Here is a 27,102-nt window from a genome sequence, read left to right as displayed (position 1 = left end):
ATAAATAAATAAATAAAATAAATATATGAGCAAAGGCCCAGGGTACAAGTTCTAATGGTGAAGTCATCGACCCGAGAACCTGTAAATAATCTCTGACTCTGGGTGGTTCTTGAGCATTAAACCTCTTACTTGGACTTGCAGCTTGGAGATGTGTTCCGTGGTAAGAAAAACTCTGCCCTGCTGAGTGTCAAATAGAGCACCCAAATACTCCAATGATTGAGTGGGCTCCAGTCGGCTCTTGGCGAAACTGACCACCCAGCCCAGCGATTGCAGGAGCTGAAGTACTCTCTGAATTGCCTCCTGGGCAAGTGCTTTTGATTTTGCACAAATCAGCCAATCGTTCAAGTAAGGATGCACCAGCAACCTTTCCCTGCGGAGATGGGCTGCCACCACCAACATCACCTTGGTGAATGTCCTGGGCGCTGTAGCTAGACCGAAGGGCAGAGCCTGAAACTGAAAATGCTGATCCAGTACCGAAAACCGAAGAAACCTCTGGTGGTCTGATCGAATGCCTATATGAAGACCTGCTTCTGTGAGGTCTAAGGATGCTAGAAACTCTCCCTTGCGCACCGAGGCAATGATTGACCAGAGTGTCTCCATGTGAAACCGGGGAACCCTGAGACATCTATTTACTTTTTTCAGATCCAGAATGAGCTGAAAGGATCCCTCTTTTTTTTGGCACTATGAAGTAAATGAAGTAACGGCCTTTCCTTCTTGCCTCTGGAGGCACTGAGACGATAACCCCTAGTTGCAGAAGTCATTGCAAAGTGTCCTGCACCGCTCTTCGCTTGGTTTCGTAACCGCAGGGAGAAATTAGAAATCTTATTCTCCCCCAGAGATTTGATCATATCTTCCAGGTCTTTACCGAAAAGTAGTTTGTTTTTGAAGGGCAAGGACCCTAGCTGTGACTTGGAGGAGACATCCACCGACCAGTTTCTCAAAAGAGGAGCCTACGAGCTGAGACAGCTGAAACCATGGATCTGGCCGATGTGTGCAGTAGATCATGTAGTGCATCCGCGCTATACGCCACCAAAGCTTCCAGACGACCTGCCTGGGTCACCTCTTCATCCGATAAGGCAGCGTCAGCTTGCAACTGCTGAATCCAGTGGAGACCCGCTCGTAAGGTGAAATTGCTGCAAATAGCCACATGCACTCCCAGTGCTGAAACCTCAAAAATCCTTTTAAGTTGCACCTCCAAATTCCTGTCTTGCAGGTCCTTGAGTGCTGTAGCTCCAGTAACCGGGATCATGGTCTTCTTGGTAACAGCGCACACTGCCGCATCTACCTTGGGTACTCAAAGCAGCTCTAAAGCATCCTCTGGCAGAGGATATAGCTTGTCCATGGCTTTACACACTTTCAATCCCAGGTCCGGGGTATCCCATTCCCGGAAGAGCAAATCTGTAGCCGAGAAATAAAAGGGAAAGGAAGAAGCAGGGCCTCTCAGACCCAGCAACACCGGATCCATAGCACCCAGTTTAGATTCCTCAGGGGGACCTTCAATGCCCAGTTCAGCTAAAATAGAAGGAATAAGGAGACCCAACTCCTCCTTTCTAAAGAGACGCACCACCTTAGGGTCATCCCCTTCCGCAGCATACGCCCCACGCATTGTGCCTTGGTGCTGTAAATCAGGGTCTACATCTATCCTCTGTGGGGGCTTGGGCAGTAGGTTTAGGTCTTCTGGATTATAATCCTGACTAGAAGTATCTGTAGTAATCTGGGGAACCCCTGACAGACGGGGACGCTTAGGCTGAGCAGGCTCCTAACCTCCCTTAGAGGTAGACCTTTTCTTAGCAGAGGGCTTAGATCCTTGAGAAACGACCTTTTTACCAGACTGCAGCTTCCCTAACTTCCTCTCCTTGTAAGCTTTATGAAGCAATAACACATATTGTGACAAAAAAGAGGAAGAGGAGTCAGAGGCCCCCTTGAGGCTATCCTCCATTGCAGGGGAATTAGGCTGTAAAGGTTCCCTGTCCCTTGGGAAACCTTGCTGGGGAGAAAGAGGAGGAGGTAAAACCCCCTCCCCCAGCGCTGCACTAGACAACCCTGAATGACTGGAAAAAGGTCCCCCGTTCCCATGCTGTGTCTCATTGTACTCCTGAGATTGGTGATTCCATCAAAAAAGGAGAGACTGTTACAGAGGACACATATGAGCACATGCCCATAGATACCAACATTTGCAGATACGACCAGGCTGACGGGCTGATCATCGCACGCAGGGCCTAGACCTGGCCCCAGATCTTCTGAATACGAGACTCTGGGAGAAGCGCCTTGCCTTGCGCTGTATTAAACTGGACGCCCAGATACTCCAGGACCTGAGATGGCTGCAAGTTCCTCTTGGCTAAGTTCACTATCCACTCCAGGTGCTGTAATAACTAATCCACCCTGATGTTCACCACTCAACTCTCTTCCAACGACTCGGCTCTGATTAGCCAATCGTCCAAGTACAGATGAACCATAATGCCCTCCTTTCTAAGGGCTGTGACCACAACTACCATCACCTTGGAAAAAGTCCTGGATACCGTGGCCAAACCGAAGAGCAATGCTTGGGACTGGTAGTGCTGACCTAACACTGCAAAGTGCAGATATCACTAATGCTGCTTGCAACTGGACTATGAAGGTAAGTTTCCGATTGCTCCAAAGAAGTGAGAAATTCTCCCTTCATCACTGCCATAATCACTGATCTTAAGTTTTCCATCTGAAAATGGATAACCGGGAGGGCCTGATTGACCCCCTTAAAATCCAGAATAGGTCAAAATGAACCCTCTTTTTTGGGAACCATGAAGTAAATGGAATAGTCACCTGTGCCCTCCTGATCCTTTGGAACTGGAACAGTTGCCTTAGGACGAGCAACCATTGCAGCATGCACTGGCCTTTTCTAAGGAGTTGTAGGGGGAAACCATAAAAGTGTCAGAAAGGACGGATAAGTTCCAAAGCGTATCTATTGTGCACCATTTCCAAAACCCACTGGTCGGAAGTGATGTGGGTCCACCTCCGAAAAAATTGAGACTATCTTCAGCACAGGAGCATGAATCCCCCAAAACTTCATTGGGAGGAATGCAGAGCTGCGGAGCCACAGTCTTTGCCTGACTTCCTTGGCCAAAAGGACTGAGACCTCCCAAATGTCCGAGTCCTCTGACTCTAACCTCTGGAAGAGCATAAATGCAGAGAGCTCCGAAATCGCCTCTTGGCTTGAGAAAATTGGGGAGCTGACTTCTTATTCTCCGGTAACTGAGGAAATTTGACTCTTACCATCGACCTACCATCTTCTTCTCCCCAAGCAAGTGTCCCCTTAAAAGGTAACTTTGTAAGGTTCGATTTTGAAATGTTAGCAGCAGACCAATTCCATAGCCACAGGAACTGGTCTGCGGGCTGCAATCACTGAAGCCACCCCTCAAACTGCCATGCACACCAAATCATAGCCAGCATCTGCCAGGAAGGCAGCTCTAGGCTCCAGGTATGGGCCATTCTCTCCCAGAGATTCCTTGGCTGTTACCTAGCCCTGGCTATCATACAACAGCAAGCAGAGATTTGGAGATTCATGGCTATCGCGTCAAATGCCTCCTTAAAAATAGCCTTAATCTTCCAATCTTGAGCGTCTTTTAAAGCCGCACATTCTTCCACCAGAATGGTAGTCTGCTTCATCACAGCACAGACTAAGGCATCCACCTTAGGAAACCGGAGTTGTTGCCTCACTTTAGGGTCCATAGGATATAATCCCGCTAGGAGCCACCTCTTAAAATTAGCCTCAGGTGAGCTCCATTCCAAATCTATCAGCTTCTGGATGGCCTCGCGCAGAGGATAAAACCAGGACGCCTTGTGCAAGCTGATCATTACAAGGTTCTGCTTCAGATCGTTGGCCACTGTCAGCCTTATCTGCTCACACACAAGGGCTTTCACGATCTGTAAAATTAAACCGGACATCTCGTCCCTATGAAAAAGCCGCAGCATAGTTCAAAAAGGCTCAGCATCTGAGGGAATCTCCCCCTCTTCCAATAATGGATCATTGGGATCCCCCCCCCCCCCGAGGATTCTGACTCCAGTCTGAGTCTCCTAAAGGAGACCTGTCCTCGCCACCTTCTCTATCTACCTCCTTCTCTTCTTCCTCCTGGAAGGAGACAAGGACTCCCTGGAATGCTTTCTAGGCCCTAAAGAGAGAGACTTCTGAAGCTGGCGATCTGTAGCCTCTTTCCAGGGAGCTCCTTACCCCTGACAAAATGCCTGGAGACCCTTAAAAAAATTCTACCCACGAAATGGCAGGAAGATCCATCCCCAGGGTAGGTAAAACCCTATCACAGCCCACTTCTGAGAGGACTGGCAGGAGAGATGGCTGGGAAGACTCCTCAGCAGCTCTGGTAGGAATTGCTGTCACATCCTCTGCCTGTAGAGCGGGTTCCTCTGAGGTCCCTGCAGGAACAAATTCCCTTGTAGAGTCATCCCGCTGGGCATCCACACACTTGACACACACTGAGGGACCTCCTAGGACATATGGCATGCTGAGCTTCTTCCTGCATTGCTCCTCCGAAGCCATGTCACACTCTCTCTCTTCCCCTCTAAAAGCTGAGCAAATGTGTCCCACAGCATGCCTCAGCAGTTCCTGACAATCAAAATGGTGCATGCCTCATGTGGCTTTGCTGCTGAAACTTTGTCGGTTCTAAAATTAGCCCCGCAATCCTCCTGAATCGCACAGCTGCAATTGCAGATGTCTGCTGCCCGGCCTGCAAAAGATTGCACCAGCACCCACTCCCTAGCACTGCTCGTTGTGCGTGCTTTTATTTATATTTTTTCAATAACTTTCCACAGACAAAACTGGCAAAATAAAGGCAGGGAGAGAGCATAAGGAAGAAAGCAGGAGTAGACAGAGAAGAGGACTATGAAGCAGGGCTGAACTCACAGCCGCCTCATCCTACCGGATCTCTTCTGCTGCCTGGAGGAGGGTTAGGGCTTCAGCCTTCACCTCACTCCTGTCCTTAATTTTTGCTTGTCTCCTGAGATTGGTTCTCAGATAGTCAACTGAGGGAGGGAGCTATTACTTTCACCACAGGAGGTCAAACCTGCCTGTTCAATCCAAGCAAGCCAAAATGCATGTCCACCAGCTGCTGGAGATGGAGAAAAACTAGCTGGGTGGTGCCTGGGCAGAGCTATACAAGGGTGACATCAGCGAGTCTTGATTCTCCATCTCCACCTGCTCACTGGACTGCACAACCCACGGGTATGGATTGGCATGTCTAGATGAAGAGGAAGTTTTATGTATGGGAACCACCTGTAAGCGTGCCACCGAAACAGACATGGCTCGGACAGAGTGAGCTCTGACATGGCCAGCAAGCTGTAGACCTGCTGCATTTAGCAGAAGGTAATGCAATCGGCTAGTCAGTGGGACAGTGTCTGTTTAGAGACAGCGATGCCCAATCTATTCTTATCAAATGAGACGAACAGCTGAGTGGAGGTGCGATGGGGCGCAGTCCTTACCAGGTAGAAGGCGAGCGCCCTCTTACAGTCTAAGGTATGGAGAGCACGTTTACAGAGGTGAGAGTGAGGCTTTGGGAAAAACAACAGCAGTATGGTTGACTGGTTGAGGTGGAACTCTGAAACCACTTTGGGTAGGAACTTGGGGGTGTGTACGCAGGACCAACTTGTCATGACAGAACTTCGTGTAAGGTGGGCATGACACCAGCACCTGCAGTTCACCTACCCTGAGAGTTGATTTGACCACTACCAAGAAAAGCACCTTCCAAGAAAGGTACTTCAGGTCACAAGAGTACAATGGCTCAAATGGGGGTTTCATGAGTTGCGAGAGAACGTTAAGATCCTAGGAAACAGCCGGGGGACGTATGGGAGGCTTCAATTGAAGGAGACCCTTCGTGAACCGGCCCACGAGCGGATGCCAAGAAATTGCAGAACCATCCACACCCTGATGGTATGCCCCCTATGGCACTGAGGTGTACTCTCACTGACGTGGTCTGTAGGCTGGAGCCAGAGAGAGACAACAGGTAGTCCAGAAGAGCAGAGAGAGAGAGAGCAAGTGAAGGGATCTAAGCCACGGCTCTCATACCAGGAGGAAAACTGTTTCCACTTCAGATTGTAGATTTTCTGGTGGAAGGTTTCCTGGACTCCAGAAGAACACGGGATACCTTCTCCAATAGGCCGAGGGCCTCTACCATCAGTTGGTCAACATCCAGCTGAAAAGGAGATTTGCTACCTCCTGCTTGAGGGACTACTCATGTGGTCGGAATGTCAGACTCAGGGCACTGGCTAGGGTGTTGTCCACTCCCAGGAGTTATACCCGTTGTCAATGGCCCATGTCCAGACCTGGACTGCCTCCTGGCAGAGAGGAAATGACCCAGCTCCTACCTGCTTGTTCAGGTACAACATGGCCACCTGATTGTCTATCTGCACCAGGACTACCTTGTGCAAGAGAAGCTCCCTGAACAATTGTAAGGCATAACGGATGGCCCTCAGCTCCAAAAGTCTGATCTGAAGTCGCATCTCCTGAGGCGACCAGAAATCCTGTGTGCTCCCCACCCTGTCTGAGAAGTATCGGTGGTGAGCGTGGCATGGGGCGGAGCTGCTGAAAACAGAAAGCCCCACACCAGATTCTCAGGAGTTGTCCACCATAGAAGGAACCGCCGTAGCTCGTCTTGTGATCTTGATGCGGGCATGGAGGTCCTGGGACGCCTGACACCACTGACAGTGCAGTGTCCATTGCACACGGCACATGTGTAGCGAGCTAATGGGGTACCATGCACCGTCGCTGCCATATGGCACAACAGCTGCAGCAAGTGGCGAGCAGAGACCTGATCGCAGCCAGAAACATGACATGCAAGAGCTGCTAAGGTCTCTGCCCTGTCCTGAGGTAGGTAGGCCTTGTTCTGGACAGTGTCTAGGTGTGTCCCAATAAAGTCCAGTTGCATGGTAGCTGAAGGTGGGATTTGGGATAGTTGATCAGAAATCCCAGAGCCTCCAGTGTGTCTATGAGGCGGCGCATGGCAGTACTAGCTCCCTGGTGAGAGCTGCCCTTGATGAGCCAGTCGTCGAGGTAGGAGAAAGCAAAATTGCTTACCTTGTAATCAGTGTTATCCCAGGACAGCAGGATGTAGTCCTCACATATGGGTGACATCATCAGATGGAGCCCTGGTACGGAAAACGTCTGTCAAGAGTTTCTAGAAACTTTTGGCTGGCACTGTGGGCCTACTGAGCATGCCCAGCATGCCATGATATTCTCAGCCACAGGGGTCTCCCTTCAGTCTCATTTGTAGCAATATGCGTGAGCTAAAAAAAAAAATAATAAAAAGTATCGGACCCAACTATGCGGGGAGGTGGGTGGGTTCTGTGAGGACTACATCCTGCTGTCCTGGGATAACACCTATTACAAGGTAAGCAATTTTGCTTTCTCCCAGGACAAGCAGGATGATAGTCCTCACATATGGGTGATTAGCAAGCTACAGGCTGAGTCATTCTTATATTGTACCAACAGCATACAACCTGTGCAATGAGCACAACAATTGGTGTACTGCTGGAAAGAATGAGGCAGCCTGAAATCACAGCAGGATGGATGTAGAAGGAGTTGGAGTTATACCGGAAATAAGTTCTTTAAGAAAGATTGACCAAAGGCTGAATCTTATCGTCCTTCTTTGTCCAGACAATAATGCGCTGCAAAGGTGTGAAGGGAACTCCATGTTGCAGCTTTACATATGTCTAGGATGGGCACTGAACGATAGTGTGCTACTGATGTGGACATAGCCCTTACTGAATGTGCTTTTACTCATCCCTGGAGAGGAATATTCACTTTTACATAACAGAATTCAATACAATCTGTTAGCCAGTTGGAGAGAGTCTGTTTTCCTACCGCAACTCCTGGTTTATTTTTGTTGAAACAAAGAGAGTCGGGTGGATTTCCTATGGACCGCCGTGCAGTTCAGGTAAAAAGCTAGTGCACGTTTCCAGTCCAAGGTGTGTAAGACTCTCTCTCCCTGGTGAGAGTGAGGTCTTGGAAAGAACACAGGCAAGACTATTGACTGATTGATATGAATGTTACTACTTTTGGTAAGAATTTGGGGTGAGTGTGAAGGACTACTCTGTCAGGCAGGAACCTTGTGTAGGGGTGAGTATGTGACGAGAGCTTGCAACTCACTTACCCTTCTAGCCGATGTAATGGCTACTAAGAAAAGCACTTTCCATGTAAGGAATTTTTCTTCACAAGAGTGTAGAGGCTCAAACGGTGAGCGCATGAGCCTTGTTAGTACTAAATTCAGGTCCCATTCAGTGACCGGTGGTCGAATGGGAGGTTTGAGGTGAAGTAAGCCTCTCATGAACCTACTTACTAGGGGTTGTGCTGTTATTGGTGCATCCCCTATTCCCTTGTGGTATGCCGCTATGGCGCTTAGGTGTACCCTTACAGAGGATGTCTGGAGACCAGAATCCGACAGGTGGTATAGGTAATCTAGTAAAGAAAAAGTGGGGCAGGAGAGAGGTTCTATACCCTTTTTTGTACACCATTTTGTAAATCTAGTCCACTTAAAGTGGTAGGATTTACGTGTGGAAGGCTTTCGTGAAGCTATTAGAACTTGAGAGACTTGTGTTGAAAGATTAAGTGGTTGCAGAATTAAGCTTTCAACATCCAAGCTGTTAGGGCAAAAGTTGTCAGGTTGTGATGACACAACTTGCCCTGATTCTGAGTGATGAGAGTGGGCTCTGTGCCCAGGCGGATTGGTTGTGAGATCGAGAGGGCGAGGAGTATGGGAAACCATACTTGTCGAGGCCAGTACGGAGCTATGAGGATCATTGTTCCTCTGTCCTGTTGTAGCTTCACGAGAGTTTTCGCCATGAGCGGAATTGGAGGATACGCATATAGAAGACCTGTGTTCCAGGGGCGAGCAAATGAGTCCCTGGGGACTGTTTGTCGATGTCCGTGGAGGGAGCAGAACCTTTCCACTTTGTGGTTCAGTGTGGATGCAAAGAGGTCTAATGGTTGGGCGACCCCAGCGTTGAAAGATTTTGCTCGCTACACATGGGTCCAGCGACCATTCGTGGGGATTGAAATGTCGACTGAGATCGTCCGCTAGGATGTTTTTGATACCCGCCAGATAAGTTGCTCGGAGATGTATGGAGTGGTCTAGAGCCCAAGCATAATCTGTACTGCTTCCTGGCATAGCAGATAAGAGCCTGTGCCTCCTTGTTTGTTTATATACCACATTGCTACTGTGTTGTCTGTTTGTATCAGCACAGCCTTGTTTGAGAGGCAGTCTTTGAAGGCATAAAGGGCATATCTCATTGCTCAAAGTTCCAAGAAGTTTATCTGACACTGCTTTTCGAGCGTAGTCCACGTTCCTTGTGTTTGAAGGTTGTTGACGTGAGTTCCCCAACCAAGGTTGGAGGCATCTGTGGTCAGAATGACTTGCGGATTTGCCTGTTTGCAATGGGAACCCAGCTTTCAACGCTGTTTGATTTGTCCACCAGTGGAGCGACAGACGTAACTGGTCGGTGATTTGAATTGTGTACGACAGTGGTTGGAAAGCTTGTAGCCACTGAGATTTCAAAGTCCATGGAGTTCTTCTCATGGCTAACTTTGCCATAGGAGTGACTTGTACTGTCGAGGCCATGTGTCCTAGCAGCACTGGAATTTGGTGGGAGGATGCGAACTGGTGATGAATTATAACGTTCGCCAAGCATGCCAGATTGTCGGCACGGTCGCATGGAAGAGAAGCTTTTGCCATTGTGGTGTCGAGGTCTGCTCCGATGAATGTGAGGAGTTGAGATGGTTCGATGTGGAATTTTGGATAATTGATGAGTAATCCCAGAAGGTGAAATAGAAATTAAGTCATTGTTACCAACTTATGATATCAAGTATGAAGTTAGAGACCTAGGCCCTATCCTTGACACTGAATTAAGTATGAAAGCCACAATTAAAGCCATAAACAGAGATGGCTTTTATAAATTGCAAATCTTAAAAAGATTAAAACCATTGCTACATACAGGAGATTTTCATACAGTGTTACAGGCCATTATCTCACCAAAATTGGATTACTGCAACGCCTTGCTGTTGGGAGTTCCAAACTCAACTTTAAGACCTTTGCAGCTATTGCAGAATGCAGCAGCACGGGTATTGACCAACAAAAAAAATATGATCATATCTCACCCATCCTGAGAGAGCTGCATTGGTTACCAATACATGCAAGGATTCAGTATAAATGCCTAATGCTAATACATAAAATAGTATAGAGCAATAATACAGATTGGTTAAGTGCTTCAATACGTATACACACTCCAGCACGTAATCTAAGATCTTCCGGGAAAGCACTACTTACGACCCCTTCCCTGAAATTAGTACATTTGAGTTCAGTCAGAGAGAGGACTCTCTCTCTGGCTGGCCCAAAAATATGGAACGCTTTGCCGATAGATATTAGATCAGAACTATGCATTCAGAAGTTCAAAAAACATATCAAGACATGGTTATTTGAACAGGCATTTAACGAAACAATGGAAGCCAGTAGCTAATCATGAGTTTAGAGAACAAGACATTTATCTCTGCTAGAATATTTGAATTTAGGGGATGAAATTTCACTTAGATAGGAATAATGTGATTGAGCTGTTAACTTTTTAGGATGTTTTTATTAGTGTATGGTTCTATCCTAGTTTTAATTTTTTAGAATATTTTATGATTGTACTGTAATTATGTTGTATTGTATTTATTGAATTTTAGTTATTATACTGTTAACCCGACCTGATATCCAGTGAGGAAGGCCAGTATACAAAAAAATGATTAAATAAATAAATAAAATTGTGGTTTTCAGGGCAGAGAGAGCTCCCTGTCTGGATAGACTCCTGATTAACCAATCGTCCAGGTATGGAAAAACATGAATACTGTTTTTCCTTAGAAGTGCGGCCACCACTGCTAGGCATTTTGTGAATAGTTGAGGGGCAGAGGCTAGGCTGAATGGTAGGACTCGATACTGGTAATGATGTCTTCCCACTACGAATCGTAGGTACTTGCGATGTTGTAAGTGGTAAGTGAGCATAAGCGTCTTGAAGATCTAGAGAACAGAGCCAATCTCCCCTTTGAAGCAATGGAAGGATGGTTCCCAGGGATACCATTCGAAATTTTTCTTTGTGAAGAAATTTGTTGAGATTGCGGTCTAAGATAGGCCAAAGGCCGCCTGTTTTCTTTGGATTGAGGAAATAGCAAGAGTAGAACCCCGTACCTTGTTGAGACCAGGGAACTGGTTCGATGGCCCTGGCGGTCAGCAAAGTACAGAGTTCTACTTGGAGTTGAGGTGTGATGACTATGTTCGTCCAAAGTGGAATGGGAGGAGAATGCGGGGGCATTGTTTTGAATTTTAGGCGATATCCCCGATTTAGTATGGCTAATACCCATTGGTCTTTTGTGATGAGACTCCATTGGTGTTGGAAATAATGAAGTCGACCTCCGACTGGTAGGGAGGGCATAGGGTTTAGAAAGAGGCTGCTGTTCTCTTGACTCGGTTCAAAAACCCGCCGCTGGTCCAGTTTGGGGTGGTGGCTGGGTTTTTTGTTGTTTCGGCTGACGTGGACGTCCTCTCTATGAGGGACGGTACTGACGTGCTGAAGAGGCAGGTGGGTAGTACCTTCTAGGTCTGTAGAAGGGTCGCCTTGTGTCCCTGCGAGTTGGCCGTCTTAGGGAGGATGGCTGATCTGCTGGCAATTTGGAGAGCTGTCTGAGTGTCTCATGATGGTCTTTCAGCTGAGGTACCACAGCTTAAATCTTTTCCCCGAAAAGATTGTCTCCAACACAAGGAAGATCTACTAGCCTTTCCTGGACTTCCTGTCTGAGGTCCAAGGCCTTGAGCCAGGCCCATCTTCTCGCATTTATTGCAGAGGCAGATAGACGAGTTGATGTTTCAAACACGACATAAGCAGCTCTCACCTCGTGTTTGCCAGATTCCAATCCTTTTTCAACTAATGTAGCCAACGGTAGTTGATGTTGCTGTGGAAGGTTATCCACAATACCCTGTACTTGTTTCCACAAGTTTATTTGGTATTGTGTCATATACAGCTGGTATGCTGCAATGCGTGCTACCAGCATGGATACCCTAAGGTATCCAAGAAGTGTTGTTCCTTCCCTGATGGGACAGAGGAATGAGATTTTTGTTTTCGGGCCTTCTTCTGAGCTGATTCTACAACTACCGAATGGTGAGGTAGTTGGGGTTTCTGGTATCCTGGAGCATGCTGCATTAAATAAGTGGCATCTGTTCTCCGATTCACTGCTGGGACTGAGCAGGGATGTTCCCACATTCACTGTTGTGAGTTCCAAAAGGACTTTATGGATTGGGATAGGTGCATCCATGAACTGCAGGACTTCTAGGGCCTTATGTCTGGTATCCTCCTCTGTGATCAATTCAAAGGGAATTGTATCTGCCATTTCTTTAATAAAATTTGTAAATGACAAATCTTCTGGAGCGGATTTCTCTCTCTCCTCTGGTGGAGAGGGCTCTGATTGCAGTTCCTCTGACTCCGTGTCTGTGTCAACATCCTTCCAAGATGTATAGTGAGGATGATAAGGGGAGTCAGGGTCCTCTGGTTGCAGATGATGCTTTGATTTAAACACAGCTTTTGTTGGTATGTGTTTTGGCATCGTTGGTAGCGAGGGCATCGATGGAGAATTGATGGGCCTCGATGGCATCGGTGGAAATCGATTCTGTATATCCCCCGATGGACCTGGATGTATTGGCATCGATGGATCCTTGAAAGGCATCGAGGGTGTCTTTGGAACTCGATGTCGATGAAGCCCCGGTGGTCCTGGGGCAGAATCGGAGTCTCCACCGTCCTCCTCCGATGATTCGGGAATCAGGATGACTGGAGCCACCGGCGGGTGTATCGGCATCGATGGCGTCGATGGCTGTATCGATGGAATCTGTGCCATCGGTGTCTGAGGAAAAGCTCCTATTAAGGCATCGAGTCTATTCAGCAAAGGCTGAAAAATTGATTGGTCCAATGTCGATGCCGGTGTCGGTATTGATGGCACTGTCGGACGCTGTAGATTCCTCAAAGCCTCGACGACGGCTTGTTGGACTAAATTAGTCAGTCACTTCTTCCCTTGAAATCGAGGCAGTGTCCACTGCCACTGGGGAAGGTACTGCTGGCGCTATTGGCACTTCCACGATGATTCGTGGTGGCACATCCTCTGACACCGAGCCCGGCGGAGAGCGCCACGGTTCTTCGTGTACAGCCGGTGGAGTTGGCTCTAGTACACGGACCTTCTCTGGCATTGGTTCGATGGATTTCGATCCTGACGTTGATGCTTTGCCATCCGCTGGGTTGAATGATCGGTGGCGATGCCACTTCTTTTCTCAATGACCCTTCAATGCTGAAGAAGATGCTATCGACGGTGCCGGTGACGGACGGTCATCGGTTCGTTTTTCACCTTGATGTTTAGTTACTGAGGGAGGTGTTATCCTTGGGGACGACGTCAACGATGACGATGGAATCTTTAAACAATTCTTCCATCTTATCCAAACGGGCACGCCTGCCCTTTGGTGTCATCTGGGCACAGGTTGAGCAAGCCCGGACGTCATGACCTGATCCCAGGCACAGAACACATACATAATGTGGGCCAGTAATGGACATAGTCCGGTTACAATCTGGACATTTATTAAACCCCGAGGCCATGATAAAGTTGTGGCCTAATAACAGTCGATGACCGTCGGGAATCGACAGTGAGGTGACCGGAATCGATCAAAAACTATCTGAAAAATGTACTCACCAAGACTATGTCGAAGGGAGACCCAATTATGAAGAAAAATGTGACTGAAAAAGTTTTCTTCCCTTGAGAAATATGAGGGAATTCTTTTTCCAGAGCTCCTGATCTGCTTTGCTACAGCAAGGTGGAAAAAAAAAAAAAAAAGACTGAAGGGAGACCCTGTGGCTGAGAATATCATGGCATGCTGGGCATGCTCAGTAGGCCCACAGTGCCAGCCAAAAGTTTCTAGAAACTCTTGACAGGCGTTTTCCGTACCAGGGCTCCATCTGATGATGTCACCCATATGTGAGGACTATCATCCTGCTTGTCCTGGGATAAGCAGCACCTAGGACAGGGCCTCGAGCCAGAATAGCACCGCAATCCCCGAAGCCGCTTCGTGGGCGGAGGTGCCCACGAAGTTTAAGAAACTAGAGCCTACTCAAAGGTAGGCGTTAATTTCTGCCAGCGCAGGGGAAGTGCACAGAAAAGCAGTAAAAACTGCTTTTCTGTGCACCCTCCGATTTAATATCATGGCGATATTAAATCAGAGGCCCCAAAAGTTAAAAAAAAGTAAAATATCATTAAAAAAATAAATAAATTTTAAATGGGTCTGCGGCTTGAAAACCGGATGCTCAATTTTGTTGGCGTCCGGTTTCTGAACCCGTGGCTGTCAGTGGGCTCGAGAACAGACGCCGGCAAAGTTGAGCGTCTGCTGTCAAACCTGCTGACAGCCGCCGCTCCTGTCCAAAAAGAGGCGCTAGGAACGCGCTAGTGTCCCTAGCGCCTCTTTTTGCCGTGGACCCTAATTTAAATAAAGTACTTTACTGTATCGCGTGCACAGGAGAGTGTCCTGTGCGCTCGCCTGCTCTCCCGCGATTTTTACTGTATCGGCCTGAGTGTCAGTAAAACTCTCTCTGTCTCCATCTGCTGGCTCGGATGCATAAACCCAGGAGTCTGGACTGATCCGGGTACGTACAGGGAAAAGAAAATTGGTTCTTACCTGATAATTTTTGTTCCTGTAGTACCACGGATCAGTCCAGACTCCTGGGTTTTGCCCCCCCACCTCTAGCAGATGGAGACAGAAGTTTAACAAACAAAACTCCGCCTTATCTAGGCTGGTGCCACCTACAGTCTGGCAGTATTACTTAATGTCAAAGCAGAATAGATTACAAAACACCCAAACTAACTATATACAGTAACCTAACAACTTGAACCGGCTCAATAAACCCCCAAATGGGAACATAACCCATGCTATCGAGAACAGGACATCCACAATTGAGCTGTGAATGAAAGAAAGACAAGCAGTACGGACTCTCCCTTTCCTTGGAAGTACGGGACTCTGGACTGATCCGTGGTACTACAGGAACGAAAATTGTCAGGTAAGAACCAATTTTCTTTTCCCTGTATGCACCCGGATCAGTCCAGACTCCTGGGATGTACCAGAGCTGCCATTAAATGGGATGGGATCCGGAGAGGCCCGCTCTGAGCACCCCTTCTCCAAATCCACCAGTCCCTGGAGCCCGAACATCCAGACGATAATGCCTGGCAAAAGTATGTAAGGACTTCCACGTAGCTGCCCTGCAAATCTCCTCTGGAGATATTTGCTGGCATTCCGCCCAGGATGCGGCCTGAGATTGCATAGAATGAGCCCGGAGACCCACCAGCAGTGACCGTCCCTGCAACAGATACGCAGAGTTTATGGCCTCCTTCAACCAGCGAGCTATTATAGTCTTCAAAGCCGCATTGCATCTTCTGGGCTCACTCCAAAGCATGAACAGGTGATCCGATACACGGAAACCGTTGGTAACCTCCAGGTAGCGCAACAGTGTCCTACGGACATCTAATTTCCTCAAGTCCTTAGACAAAGGATCTGAGCGGTCCAAATCCGAAAACGATGGAAGCTCCACCGCCTGATTTAAATGGAAGGAAGAGACAACCTTAGGGAGAAATGAGGGTACCGTTCGCAGAGACACCCCAGACTCCGTGATCCGCAAAAAGGGCTCCTGACAAGACAGGGCTTGAAGTTCTGACACCCGCCTTACCGATACAATAGCCACTAAAAACACCACCTTCAGAGTGAGATCCTTCAAGGTGGCCCTGCGGAGAGGTTCAAAGGGTGCTCCACACAAAGCCTTAAGAACCACATTCAGATTCCAGTAAGGACAGGGCCGCCAGAATGGCGGGTGTAAATCTTTTGCCCCTTTAAGAAACCGAGCAACATCTGGGTGAGACGCCAAGGACGCTCTGTGGATCTGACCGTGCAAAGAACCTAGCTCCGCCACTTGTACGCTCAAGGAGCTACACGAGAAACCTTTTGCCAAACCATCCTGAAGAAAATACAAAACATCTGGAACGGTCGCATGAGTGGGTACCACATCCTGAGCAAGGCACCAGGCCCCAAAGACCTTCCAGACCCGCACATAAGATAAAGATGTAGAAACCTTGCGGGACCTTAAGAGAGTAGTTACCACAGCATCCCTCTGGATTTCAGCCGCTGCCTCTCAAAAGCCATGTCGCTAGATAAAAGCATTCGACTTAGTCGAAACAAACGGGCCCCTGATGCAGTAGATCCGGCACGTTCGGAAACCGTAGGGGGTCTTCTAGGACCAGATTTACCAGATCCGCAAACCAGGGACGTCGCGGCCATTCGGGAGCTATGAGCACCACCTCCGTCGGATGTAACTCTATGCGGCGAAGGACCCTGCCGATGAGGGGCCACGGAGGAAACACATACAGTAGAACATCCATCAGCCAAGGTAGCACCAGAGTGTCCACGCCCTCCGCTCCCGTCTCCCTGCGACGGGTGAAGAAGCGAGGAGCATTGGAATTCTTGAACGTCGCCCATCAGGTCCAGAGCGGGAGTCCCCGTCTGGGCACAAATGAGCTGAAACGCAGCGTCCACGAGTTCCCACTCTCCTGGGAAATCCGCGTGAGCGTTCTCTACCCCGGCAATGTGAGAGGCTGCTATGCTGCACAAATTCTTTTCCGCCCACGCGATCAACTGACGGGCTTCCAACGCCACTGGTTGACTCTTGGTTCCCCCCTGCCGACTGATGTAAGCCACCGTGGTCGCATTGTCTGACAGAACTCTGACCGACTTGCCTCGGAGAAGCGGTAGAAAAGCCTGCAGCGCCAATCAAACCGCTCTGGTCTCCAGACGATTGATGGACTAACGAGCTTCCTTGTAGGGACCATTGCCCCTGCACAGACTTCCGCAGACAAACCGCTCCCCAACTGGACAAGCTGGCATCTGTAGTGACCACTGTCCAGGCCGGAACTACTAACGGTACTCTGCGGCATAAATTGCTCTGACACAACCACCAATCCAGACTGGACCGAGCTGAATCCGTCAGGGGTAAAGGAAGATGAAATTGTTCTGACACTGGGTTCCATCGGGAAAGCAACGCTGACTGTAAGGGCCGCATATCAGCGAAAGCCCAGGGAACCAAGTCCAATGTCGAAGTCATTGACCCCAACACCTGAAGATAATCCCAGACTATCGGAACTCGCTTGGATAACAAGTTTCACACCTGACCCTGTAACTTGTACATGCGTTCCCCTGTGAGAGACACCATTCCCGTCGAATAAAGCTCCCAAAAACTCCAGAGACTGAGAAGGTACCAGCCAGCTTTTGGCCGCATTGACTACCCAGCCGAGAGTTCGCAACAATTGAAGCACCCGGCGAATTGCTTCCTGACAGAGCAACTCCAATTTTGCACGAATCAGCCAATCGTCCAGGTACGGGTGCACCAAAAAAACTTTCTCTGCGAAGCTGCACCGCTACCACCCCCATAATCTTGGTGAAAGTCCGAGGCGCGGTGGCAAGGCCGAACGGCAGTGCCTGAAACTGGTAATGTTGAGCCAACACGGAGAACCTTAGAAATCGCTGGTGATTGGCCCAGATCCCGATGTGAAGGTACGCTTCCGTGAGGTCCAGGGACGCGAGAAATTCCCTCTGTCGCACCAAAGCAATCACGGACCGCAGGGTCTCCATAGGAAAACGAGGTATTCGCAGACATCTGTTGACCCTTTTTAGGTTGAGAATGGGACGAAAGGTTCCCTCTTTTTTTGGAACCACGAAGGAAATGGAATAACGGCCCCTGCGAAGCTCGGGCGGAGGGACTGGAACAACTGCGCCGAGATTGCAAAGACGTCTCAGAGTCTCTCTTTCCACCCAGCGTTTGGCCGCAAAACCGCAGGGCGAGACCAGGAAGCACTGGTGAGGCTGAAGTACAAAATCTAACTCGTAACCATGTCTTATCACATCTAGGACCCACTGATCCGATGTGATTCTGGTCCACTCCTCGTAAAACCGAGACAACCTGCCTCCGACCTCTGCTATCGAGGAATGGACCGGCCGCACATCATTGTGAGGGCTTTCCACCCTGCGCATTCTGACCAGGCCCTGGTCAGCCGAAGCGGCGGCCGTGAAAGGACAGAGTACATCTGCTGCCTGTTGGCACTATGGCGGAAGGAGGAAACTGACCCCTGAGAAGTCAGAGGCCTCCGACCTCCCCTATATCGTGAACGGGAAGACAGAGCACCTCTGGCAAATGATGCACCTTGTTCTCACCTAGAGACTCAATCAGATCCTCCAATTCCTTTCCAAATAGCAACTTGCCTTTAAATGGCAACGAACCCAGCCATGATTTAGAGGACACATCCGCTGCCCAATGGCGGAGCAACAACAAACGCCGTGCTGAAACCACCAACACCATGGATCTGGCCGATGTGTGAAGCAAATTATATAAGGCATCCACGCTGTAAGCAATCACCACCTCCAGACGTCCCACCTGGCACACTTCCTCTTGGGAAAGCAAGTCGTTGGCTAGTAGCTGTTGCACCCAACGAAGCCCTGCTCACAAGGAGAAATTACTGCAGACAGCTGCACGAATCCCTAGCGCAGAGACCTTGAATATCTTCTTAAGTTGGATCTCCAGTTTACGGTCCTGCAAGTCTTTAAGAGCCATCCCCCTGGTAACTGGAATGGTGGTCTTCTTCGTGACAGCCGCCACAGCCGAATCTACCTTAGGGACCCTTAGCAGCTCCAAGGCCTCCTCTGGCAGGGGGTAGAGCTTGTCCATCGCTTTAGCCACCTTGAGACCTAAGTCTGGGGTACTCCATTCCTTGAAGAGCAAATCCGTCGCTGAAAAATGAAAGGGAAAAGCTGAGGGAGGACCCCTCAGGCCCAATACCACTGGGTCCGTAACCCCAAGCCTGGACTCTTCCTGAGGCAGCGGTATCCCTAATTCCCCGAGTATTGCCAGGGTGAGGGGACCCAGTTCGTCCCGTCGAAAGAGACTAACCACCTTCGGGTCATCACCGTCTGCCCCATGGGCACCTCTCACATTTCCGGATGGCTGGTCATCGTCCCCTTCAACCCCCCTCGGGGGTTGGGACGGCAGGTCCTGGTCCTCCGGCTGGTCCTCCTTATCTGAAGAGGAATCCGGATCCACCAGAGGGGTCCGCAATCTGAAAGGGCGTGGCCCCTCCATGAGATCCGGGTCCTGAGCAGGCTTGGCCCGTTTCCCAGACCCTAGTGGGGGGTCCGATCCATGTGCTCTTTTCCTGCCCACTTTGCGGGCCTTGAAGGCTTTATGCATAAGTAAAATAAAATCAGACGAAAAAGAAGAGCCTGAAGATAAATCAGTCTGATCCCCCTCAGGGACCTCTGTATTGGCAGCGCAGCCGGGTCTCGCAGGTCCGTCCCCCTCAGGGACTCTGCATTGTGGTGACAATTGCGGTGGGGGGTCGTCGTCCTCCCCCCACGCCTTAGCAGCCGCAGATACCAGCAGGACCAAAATGGCGACCGTTCCCGCCGAAACTGACCCTATTGAACCCAAAATGGCGCCCGTTCCCGTGCTCCGTGGGAACAGGTCGGCACCTGAAGACTGCAAGACCCCAAATGCTCCGGTCACCGTTTGGTCCCTCACCAGGACCCTGCCCGGGGCCGTAGAGACTCCCTCGCCTCTGGAGAGACAATCGGATCACAAATTGTCCCGGGATAGTTGCGCCCGTGCGGCGCCACAGGCCCTACAAGTGGCCCAACACGGCATGCTGCAGCGAAAAACAGCCCTGAAAATCGCTCAGAAAGCGGCAAAAACAGCGCGCAAGCACCCCGAACGCGACTGGAAGGGAAGGAGAATCAAACCCCGACAGAACACACAAAAAAACTTATTTTAACTTTTTTTTTTTTTTTTTTAAATAGCCTCCGGGTCCTGGACCAACTGGGGGGAGTGAGCCGGGCTCCCTGGTATCACCCCCAGTGACGAAGTCAAGCTGGCAGGAGGGCAAAGCACCCCACACCTCAGCGGCCTCGGAAACCAGGGCGGATGGTCCCCTCAGGCCTTCTCAACCCCCTGGGAGGCGGGAGACTGGACCTGCAGGCAAGCCACTGCGGTCCTATACCCTATTCTAACTATCTTTCTTTCTTTTTTTTTTTTTCAAGCGAACAATACTATCTAGAACAGAAAAACTAGGCCTCAGCACAGACTGCAGGTTTTGCACCTCCTCCATTTGCTAGGAGACAGAAGAATACTGCCAGAGTGTAGATGGCACCAGCCTAGATAAGGCGGAGTTTTGTTTGTTAAACTTCTGTCTCCATCTGCTAGAGGGGGGCAAAACCCAGGAGTCTGGACTGATCCGGGTACGTACAGGGAATATACTTTGCCAGTCTGCATAGCGACTAAGGCCCACCATGCTGCTGGTAGACAGTGGAAAGAGAAAAAGGAAAATAAAATAAACTACTGTAAGGGAAAGGAAAGAAAAGAAAACAGCTGCAGCTCTAGAAAAAAAAAACCCACACTTACAAAAACTGTGAGGAGAGAGCAAAGCTGAATACCGTGACACACACAGCTCCCATGACCACATGGCTCCGTGGAAAAAAACAGACTGAGGGACTGTGCCTAAGGGATAGGGTGATGGCTACTGCTGCACATGCTCAGTAGGGCAGGTCTGAAAGTTCTAGAATATTTGAGATCAAAGTTCTGGACTGGGGCTCCATCCGATGTCACCCATGTGTGAGGATTACCATCTTGCTTGTCCTCGGAGAATCCTCTATCAGCTGAAAAGCTTTATTTTTTACATCATGTTTTCATAACTGGGTTCTCACTCAATACTGTACATTGAATTTTCATTTTGGGCACTCAGTCCATTTTGTTTTATCTGTGTATTTTTATACTATTGTTCATAACATATGTATCATGAGAACTTGTAATTTGTTGAATGTTTTGTTTTTACTGCTCTGAACATCTTGGATTTATTTTATAAAAAATAAACTAAATTGAAATGCCTTCATTAATTAAATACCCACACCATCTGTCTCCCCTGCTGTGAAGGTAGAGAAAATTCTTACTTGATGAGATTCTGGAAAGCATAACCATCGGTCCACTGCTCAGTGAAGGAGGCCCCATGTCGCACCGTAGTGAAGTGACCCAGCCTCAGCCGGTCCTGCATGCTCTTGTCACGGCAAGCCATCTTTTCCTGCTTTGACTGGGGAAACACAAGGAGGGGGGGCAGTTATGGAGTTAGGGAGGGGGAATCCAAAAGCTTTGATAAGAATTTGGAACTAATTAATTAATTTCTAATGGCTTTAGTTCTATAATGGCTACTTATAATTCTCTTTACTTATTTATTTCAATTATTTAAAATATTTGTTACCTGCCCTTCCGTAGTTCAGAGCGGAGTACAATAAAAACAGTTATCGCATCAACCTAACAAATCGTAAAAAAAAAGAAAAAAAAAGCTGGCTATGTGAATTTGAATGCCAACTTTAAAAGGTGAGGGATTTTTTGAAGGCCTTTGAATCTTTGAGGTGTCATGTCTAGAAGGAGAGAGTTCCAGAAGGTGGGAGCAGCAGTGGAGAAGGCTCATTCCCTTGTTTCATCAAGGTGAGCAAGCCTTGCCAAAGATATATCTAAGAGATCATAACTGGGGAATGCACAGAATTAGAGGAAGTGTAGAGCTTCAACATCGAGGAAATCCAAGGGGATGATAAATTGTTTAACATATTATGAACGGTAGTTGCAAGTTTATAATGAATTCAGTAGGAGATAGGAAGCCAGTGTAAAGACTGAAGAACTGGAGTAATGTGTTCACAAATTGTTGTATTTGATAGAAGATGAGCATTTTGAAGTATCTGAATAGGTCGAATAGCATAAGCAGGAAGTCTGGTGAAAAGGGAGTTAAAATAATCCAAGCTGGAGAACAGAAATGATTGTAAAACCGAGCGAAAATCAGAGGACTCAAGTAGAGGTCTGAGGTGTTTGAGGAAACGTAATTTGAATAATAATGTGAATGCGAGGCAATATATGGTTATATTTATTTATTTATTTAAGTTTTTTTATATACCAACATTCAAGACGATAGTCCCATCATGCTGGTTCACAAGAAACAGGGGTGCAATTAAAATAAACTTTACAATTTGAACAATAGTGCAGAAAAGCAGTTACATGTAACAGGGAATCAATAACTTGGAGTAAGAAGGAAAATGAAGATCAGATAATTATAAATATATATAATAACATTATAAGGGGTGGCTATTAATGCTATTACTAGCGAAGTATGTTGATTGAAGGGAGTTAAGTAATGTTGGAGTTAGCAAAGGCCTGCTATATGGAAAGAGAAGAATCAATTGTGATGACAAGATTATATACTGTGTTGGAAATTGGTAACTGGTAGTCATTAAAGGAAAATTGGTTCTTACCTGCTAATTTTCGTTCCTGTAATACCACAGATCAGTTCAGACAAGTGGGTTTTGCATCCCTACCAGCAGATGGAGGTAGAGAACAAAAACTGGCACTGCTACATAACAGAGTGCCACCTGCAGTCCTCAGTATTGACCTGTATCCAAGCCAAAAAGTAGATAACCTTCCCCTTTCTAGGGCTAACCAGAAAGACAGGGTTGGAAACCCCTAACCTGGAAAAAACACTGCTTCTTAACACAAAAAGAAATACGCTGACAACCACTGCATAAAAAAAACTATCCACTCTTAAAGAGGTTGTAGCACCACTGATGTACGGTTTATATCATAACCAGGAAATTCAGTCTTTCAGCAGTAAATGGGTCTCTGGACTGTTCTGTAACATCATAGGAACGAAAATTAGCAGGTAAGAACCAATTTTCCTTTCCTGTTCATACCCAGATCATTCCAGACAAGTGGGATGTACCAAAGCACCCCTACACCAGGCAGGAACCCAAAAGACCCACCTCTTAGCACACTTTCATTGATGGATGCCTCTTCTTGCGCCCAAACATCCAATCTGTAATGTTTGGTAAAAGCATGAAGCAAGGATCACATTGCGGCCCTACAAATCTCCTGGGGAGACACCAACTGACATTCCGCCCAGGAGGCTGCCTGCGCTCTAGTCGAATGTGCCTTGATGCCTGTCGGAATCTCATGATCCTTACAAATATAGGATAAGCAAATGGCCTCCTTCAGCCATCTCAAAATGGTAGCCTTAGAGACTTGCTCTCTTTTCTTTGCTCCAACAAACACCACGAAGAGATGATCTGAATGGCGAAAACTATTAGAGACCTTCAAATAATGCAACAGAGTGCGACGCACATCCAGGAGATGAAGATCACTAAACTGCGGAGACTCTCTAGACCACTCGGGAAAAGCTGGAAGCTCAACTGTCTGATTCACGTGAAAAGCAGACACCACTTTCAGCAAAAAGGAGGGTACCGTACGCCATGTCACCCTGTCATCAGCAATACGCAAAAAAGAATCCCGACAGGATAGCACCTGAAGCGCGGAAATCTGCCTAGCTGAACATATGGCAATCAGAAAAAACGTCTTCAACGTCAAGTCCTTCAAAGAAGAGCAAAAAAGGCATATCACAAAGAGCCCACAAAACCAAGTTGAGGTTCCAATCCGGACACACTTTTCAAATCGGAGGTCGCAAATGCTTAACCCCCCTTAAGGAAACAAACCACAATGGGATGAGAGGCCAAGGATCTTCCACGCCATTTGCCCCTTAGACAACCCAAGGCTGAAACCTGCATGCAAAGTGAACTATAAGCCAGGCCCTTGGACAAGCGATGTTGTAGAAAGGACAAAATGTGAGAGATTCCCACCGACAAAGGGTACAAACTCTGTTGAAGACACCAGGACTCAAATAGCTTCCACATCCTGACATATGCCATGGACAAAGGGCCTTCTAGCCTGAAGCCTAATGGCAATTACTGGATCCGAAAATCCTTTTAGGCGCAACCATCGCTTTTCAAAAGCCAAGCTGCGAGACAAAAGCGATCCTCCCAGTCTGAAAATATGGGTCCTTCTTGCAGCAACTCTGGCAGATAAGCCAACCAAAGAGGCCCGTCGATCGCCAGATACACCATATCTGTGAATCATGGGTGTTGCGGCCACTCCGATGCCACCAACATTACCATCCCTGGATGCAACTCTATGTGCCACAGAACGCGACCGATGAGAGGCCACGGAGGAAACCCGTACAGAAGAATCCTGGTTGGCCAGGGGCACACCAGAGCTTCTAGCCCTAACGAACCGGACTCCCTCCAGTGACTGAAAAATCTCACCATCTTTGCATTGCCCCGTGTTGCCATGAGGTCTAACTGGGGAACACCCCATCTGGCACAAATGTGATTCCAGGCTTCCAGGAACAGTTCCTACTCCCTGGGATCTAGTTGTTGCCTGTTGAGGAAATCCACTTGCACACTGTCCACTCCGGCAACGTGCAAGGCCGCAATCCCCTCGAGATGGCGCTCCACCCACACAAACAGCTATGTCTCCCGGGGCATCACATGACTCGCAAGGAGGGCCTTGTCGGTTGATGTATGCCACCGTTGTCCGAAAACACTCGGTCCATGCGTCCCTGGATCAAAGGCAGGAACACTTCCAGGGCTCTGCGCACTGCCCTAGTCTCCAGGTGATTGATTGACAAGGACGCTTTCACCGCTGACCAAAGACCCTGGGCCAAGCATCCCAGGCACACCGCCCCCTAGCCCTTGAAGCTGGAATCTGTGGTCACCACCACCTAAGTTCGGGACCTCCAAGTCCACTCCTTTTTCCAGGTTTACCCTCGACAGCCACCATGAAAGACTGGACCTCGATTCTCATAGAAGAGGTAACAGCAGATGATACTCCTCAGACAACGGATTTCACCTGGACAAAAGCGCCCTTTACAATGGTCACATGTGAGCAAGTGTCCATGAAACCAAATCCAATATCAAGGCCATGGAGCCCAGCACTTGCAAGTAATCCCAGACCTTCGGCACTGACAGGCTCAACAGATGAGTCACCTGCGCCTGCAGCTTCAACCTGCCTGCTGTCAGAAACATTCTGCCCCTTTTGAGTATTGAAAAGGGTTCCTAGACTTAGACAGAACCAGGTGACTCTTTACTACATTGATCACCCAACTCAGAGACCTCTGAGTATCCATCACTCTTTTTATGGACCGACTGCACTCTCTGTCTTTGCCCAAATCAGCCAATCGTCCAGATATGGATGGACCAAGATTACCTCTCACCTCAAGGCTGCCGCCACTACCACAATCACCTTCATGAAGGTGCAGGAAGCTGTAGCCAACCTGAAAGAAAGGGCTTGAAACTGGACGTGTTGCCCCAGCACCATGAACTGCAGAAACTTCTGATGATCCTTTTGAATAGGAGTATGAAGATACACCTCTGTCAGGTCCAAAGACATCAGAAACTCTCCTCTGCGGACCACTGCTATAACCGTACGCAATATCGCCATGCAAAAACGTGGAACCTGCAAGACTACGTTTACCTTTTGCAAGCCCAGAATGGGTCAAAAAAGTGCCCTTTATTGGGAACCTACCTCAACCTCGCTCGTCCGGAGAGACAGGGACTATTGTGTCCAATCTTAGCAACCTCTGCAGGGTCCCTTCCACTGCTCATCATTTGCTTTGTGATGAGCAGTGGGACTCCAGAAAGGCCTCCCTGACTGGGCATGAAAATTCTAACATGTAACCATCTCTTACCACTGCCAGGACCCACTGGTCAGAGGTGATCTTGGCCCACTCCCAGTAAAATTGGGACAACCTACCCCCTACCACTTCCACAAAGGAGTGGCGAGCCTGGCTTCCTTGGGAAGACTTTCCTGCTACGGTCCTCTGACCAGCTCTGACTCTGGAAGACCTGCGGGAAACCCCAAAAGGACTACTGGTGCCCCAATGACTGTTTTGGCCCTGAACCAGAGGTCTCTTTGTTGGAACGAAATCTCTGAGAATCCAAAACTGGGACTGGAAGGAAAGATCTTCTTATTGCTCTTCTTATCCTCTAGTAAACGGTTCCCTTTGGATTTCCCCAAAGTTCATCCGCTGATCCAGATCCTTGCCAAACAGAAACCTTCCTTTAAAAGGTAGGTTACACAGCTGGGACTTGGACCACAGGTTCGCCGCTCAATTGCACAACCACAAACGCCTGCGTGCCGCCACTGCAGTGACCATGCTCCTGGCAGACATATACACCAAATAATACAGCGCATTCAACACTTAAGCCACTCCCGCCTCCAAGCGCGCGGAATGGCCAGGACTGAGCACCCCGGTAGAAGCCTGCTCTTGTGCCTTCTGAACCCAGCACAAACAGGCATGCTGCATCAGGCCGCCACACACTATCAAGGCAGACACCTAAAAACATGCATTTCAGCTGAATCTCCAGCTTCAGTCCTGAACATCCTTCAGAGCGGCCAACCCTGCCACTGGGATCGCAGTCTTTTTAGTCACCTCTGAGACCGCCACAACTACCTTAGGAATCCTTAGGCTTTCCTCCAAAGGATAGACCTTCGCCATAGCTCTATCGACCTTCAAGCCTGCTTCCGGGAAATCCCACTCTCAGCTGATCAGTTTCTGAATCTTCTTAGGCAACAGGAAGGCACTGGGGCACCATGCAGCCCCATCCAGAACCGGATTCACTCCCTCGTTGTCGGACTCTGAGTCATCTTAACCCCCAACTCCTCCAACACCTGAGGGATGAGGGGATGGAGCTCCTCCTTTTTAAAAAGATAGACCATCCCCTTCTGCCATGAGGCCCTTGTCAGGATCAGGATCATCCCTGTCTGCATCCGGATTCCAAACCCATCTGGATCCACGTCCGTGTCCGCTCTCTAAGGGGAGGCAGAATCATCCTGAATATCATCAGAATCATCCAGATCCCTGGGGTTGCCCTCAGCTCCAGCACACCGCAATCCCAGGCACAAGTAGATCTCCCGAACTCCCACCAACGCCAGCACTGGCCTCTTGGACGGGGCACTTGTCTGCCTCTCTCTGGACCTCTTCTCCCCTGCACCCTTCCGCGCCAGGAAGGCTCTATGTAACAGCAGAACAAACTCTGGAGAAAATTCCTCTGGTTCCTCAGACGCATGTGAGGGAAGACTGTCGACCGAGTCCGCACCTCCCTGCCCACCAAAGGA

At 48.7% G+C, this 27,102-nt stretch overlaps 1 protein-coding gene across 1 annotated transcript in view; it reads right to left on the bottom strand.

The window, feature by feature from the left end:
- The window catches only part of TLK2 (tousled like kinase 2), a 226,197-nt gene that overhangs the window by 89,912 nt on the left and 109,183 nt on the right, over positions 1–27,102 (bottom strand). The window contains exon 10 of the mRNA XM_029572698.1: positions 21,063–21,199. Coding sequence (XP_029428558.1) covers positions 21,063–21,199 — 137 coding nt within the window. The remainder of the gene's footprint in view (positions 1–21,062; positions 21,200–27,102) is intronic.

The sequence above is a fragment of the Rhinatrema bivittatum genome, chromosome 12 (genome assembly GCF_901001135.1).
Source record: "Rhinatrema bivittatum chromosome 12, aRhiBiv1.1, whole genome shotgun sequence".
Taxonomy (NCBI): domain Eukaryota; kingdom Metazoa; phylum Chordata; class Amphibia; order Gymnophiona; family Rhinatrematidae; genus Rhinatrema; species Rhinatrema bivittatum.
The sequence above is the reverse complement of the archived record's forward strand: the minus strand, read 5'-3'. Positions and strand labels throughout refer to the sequence as shown.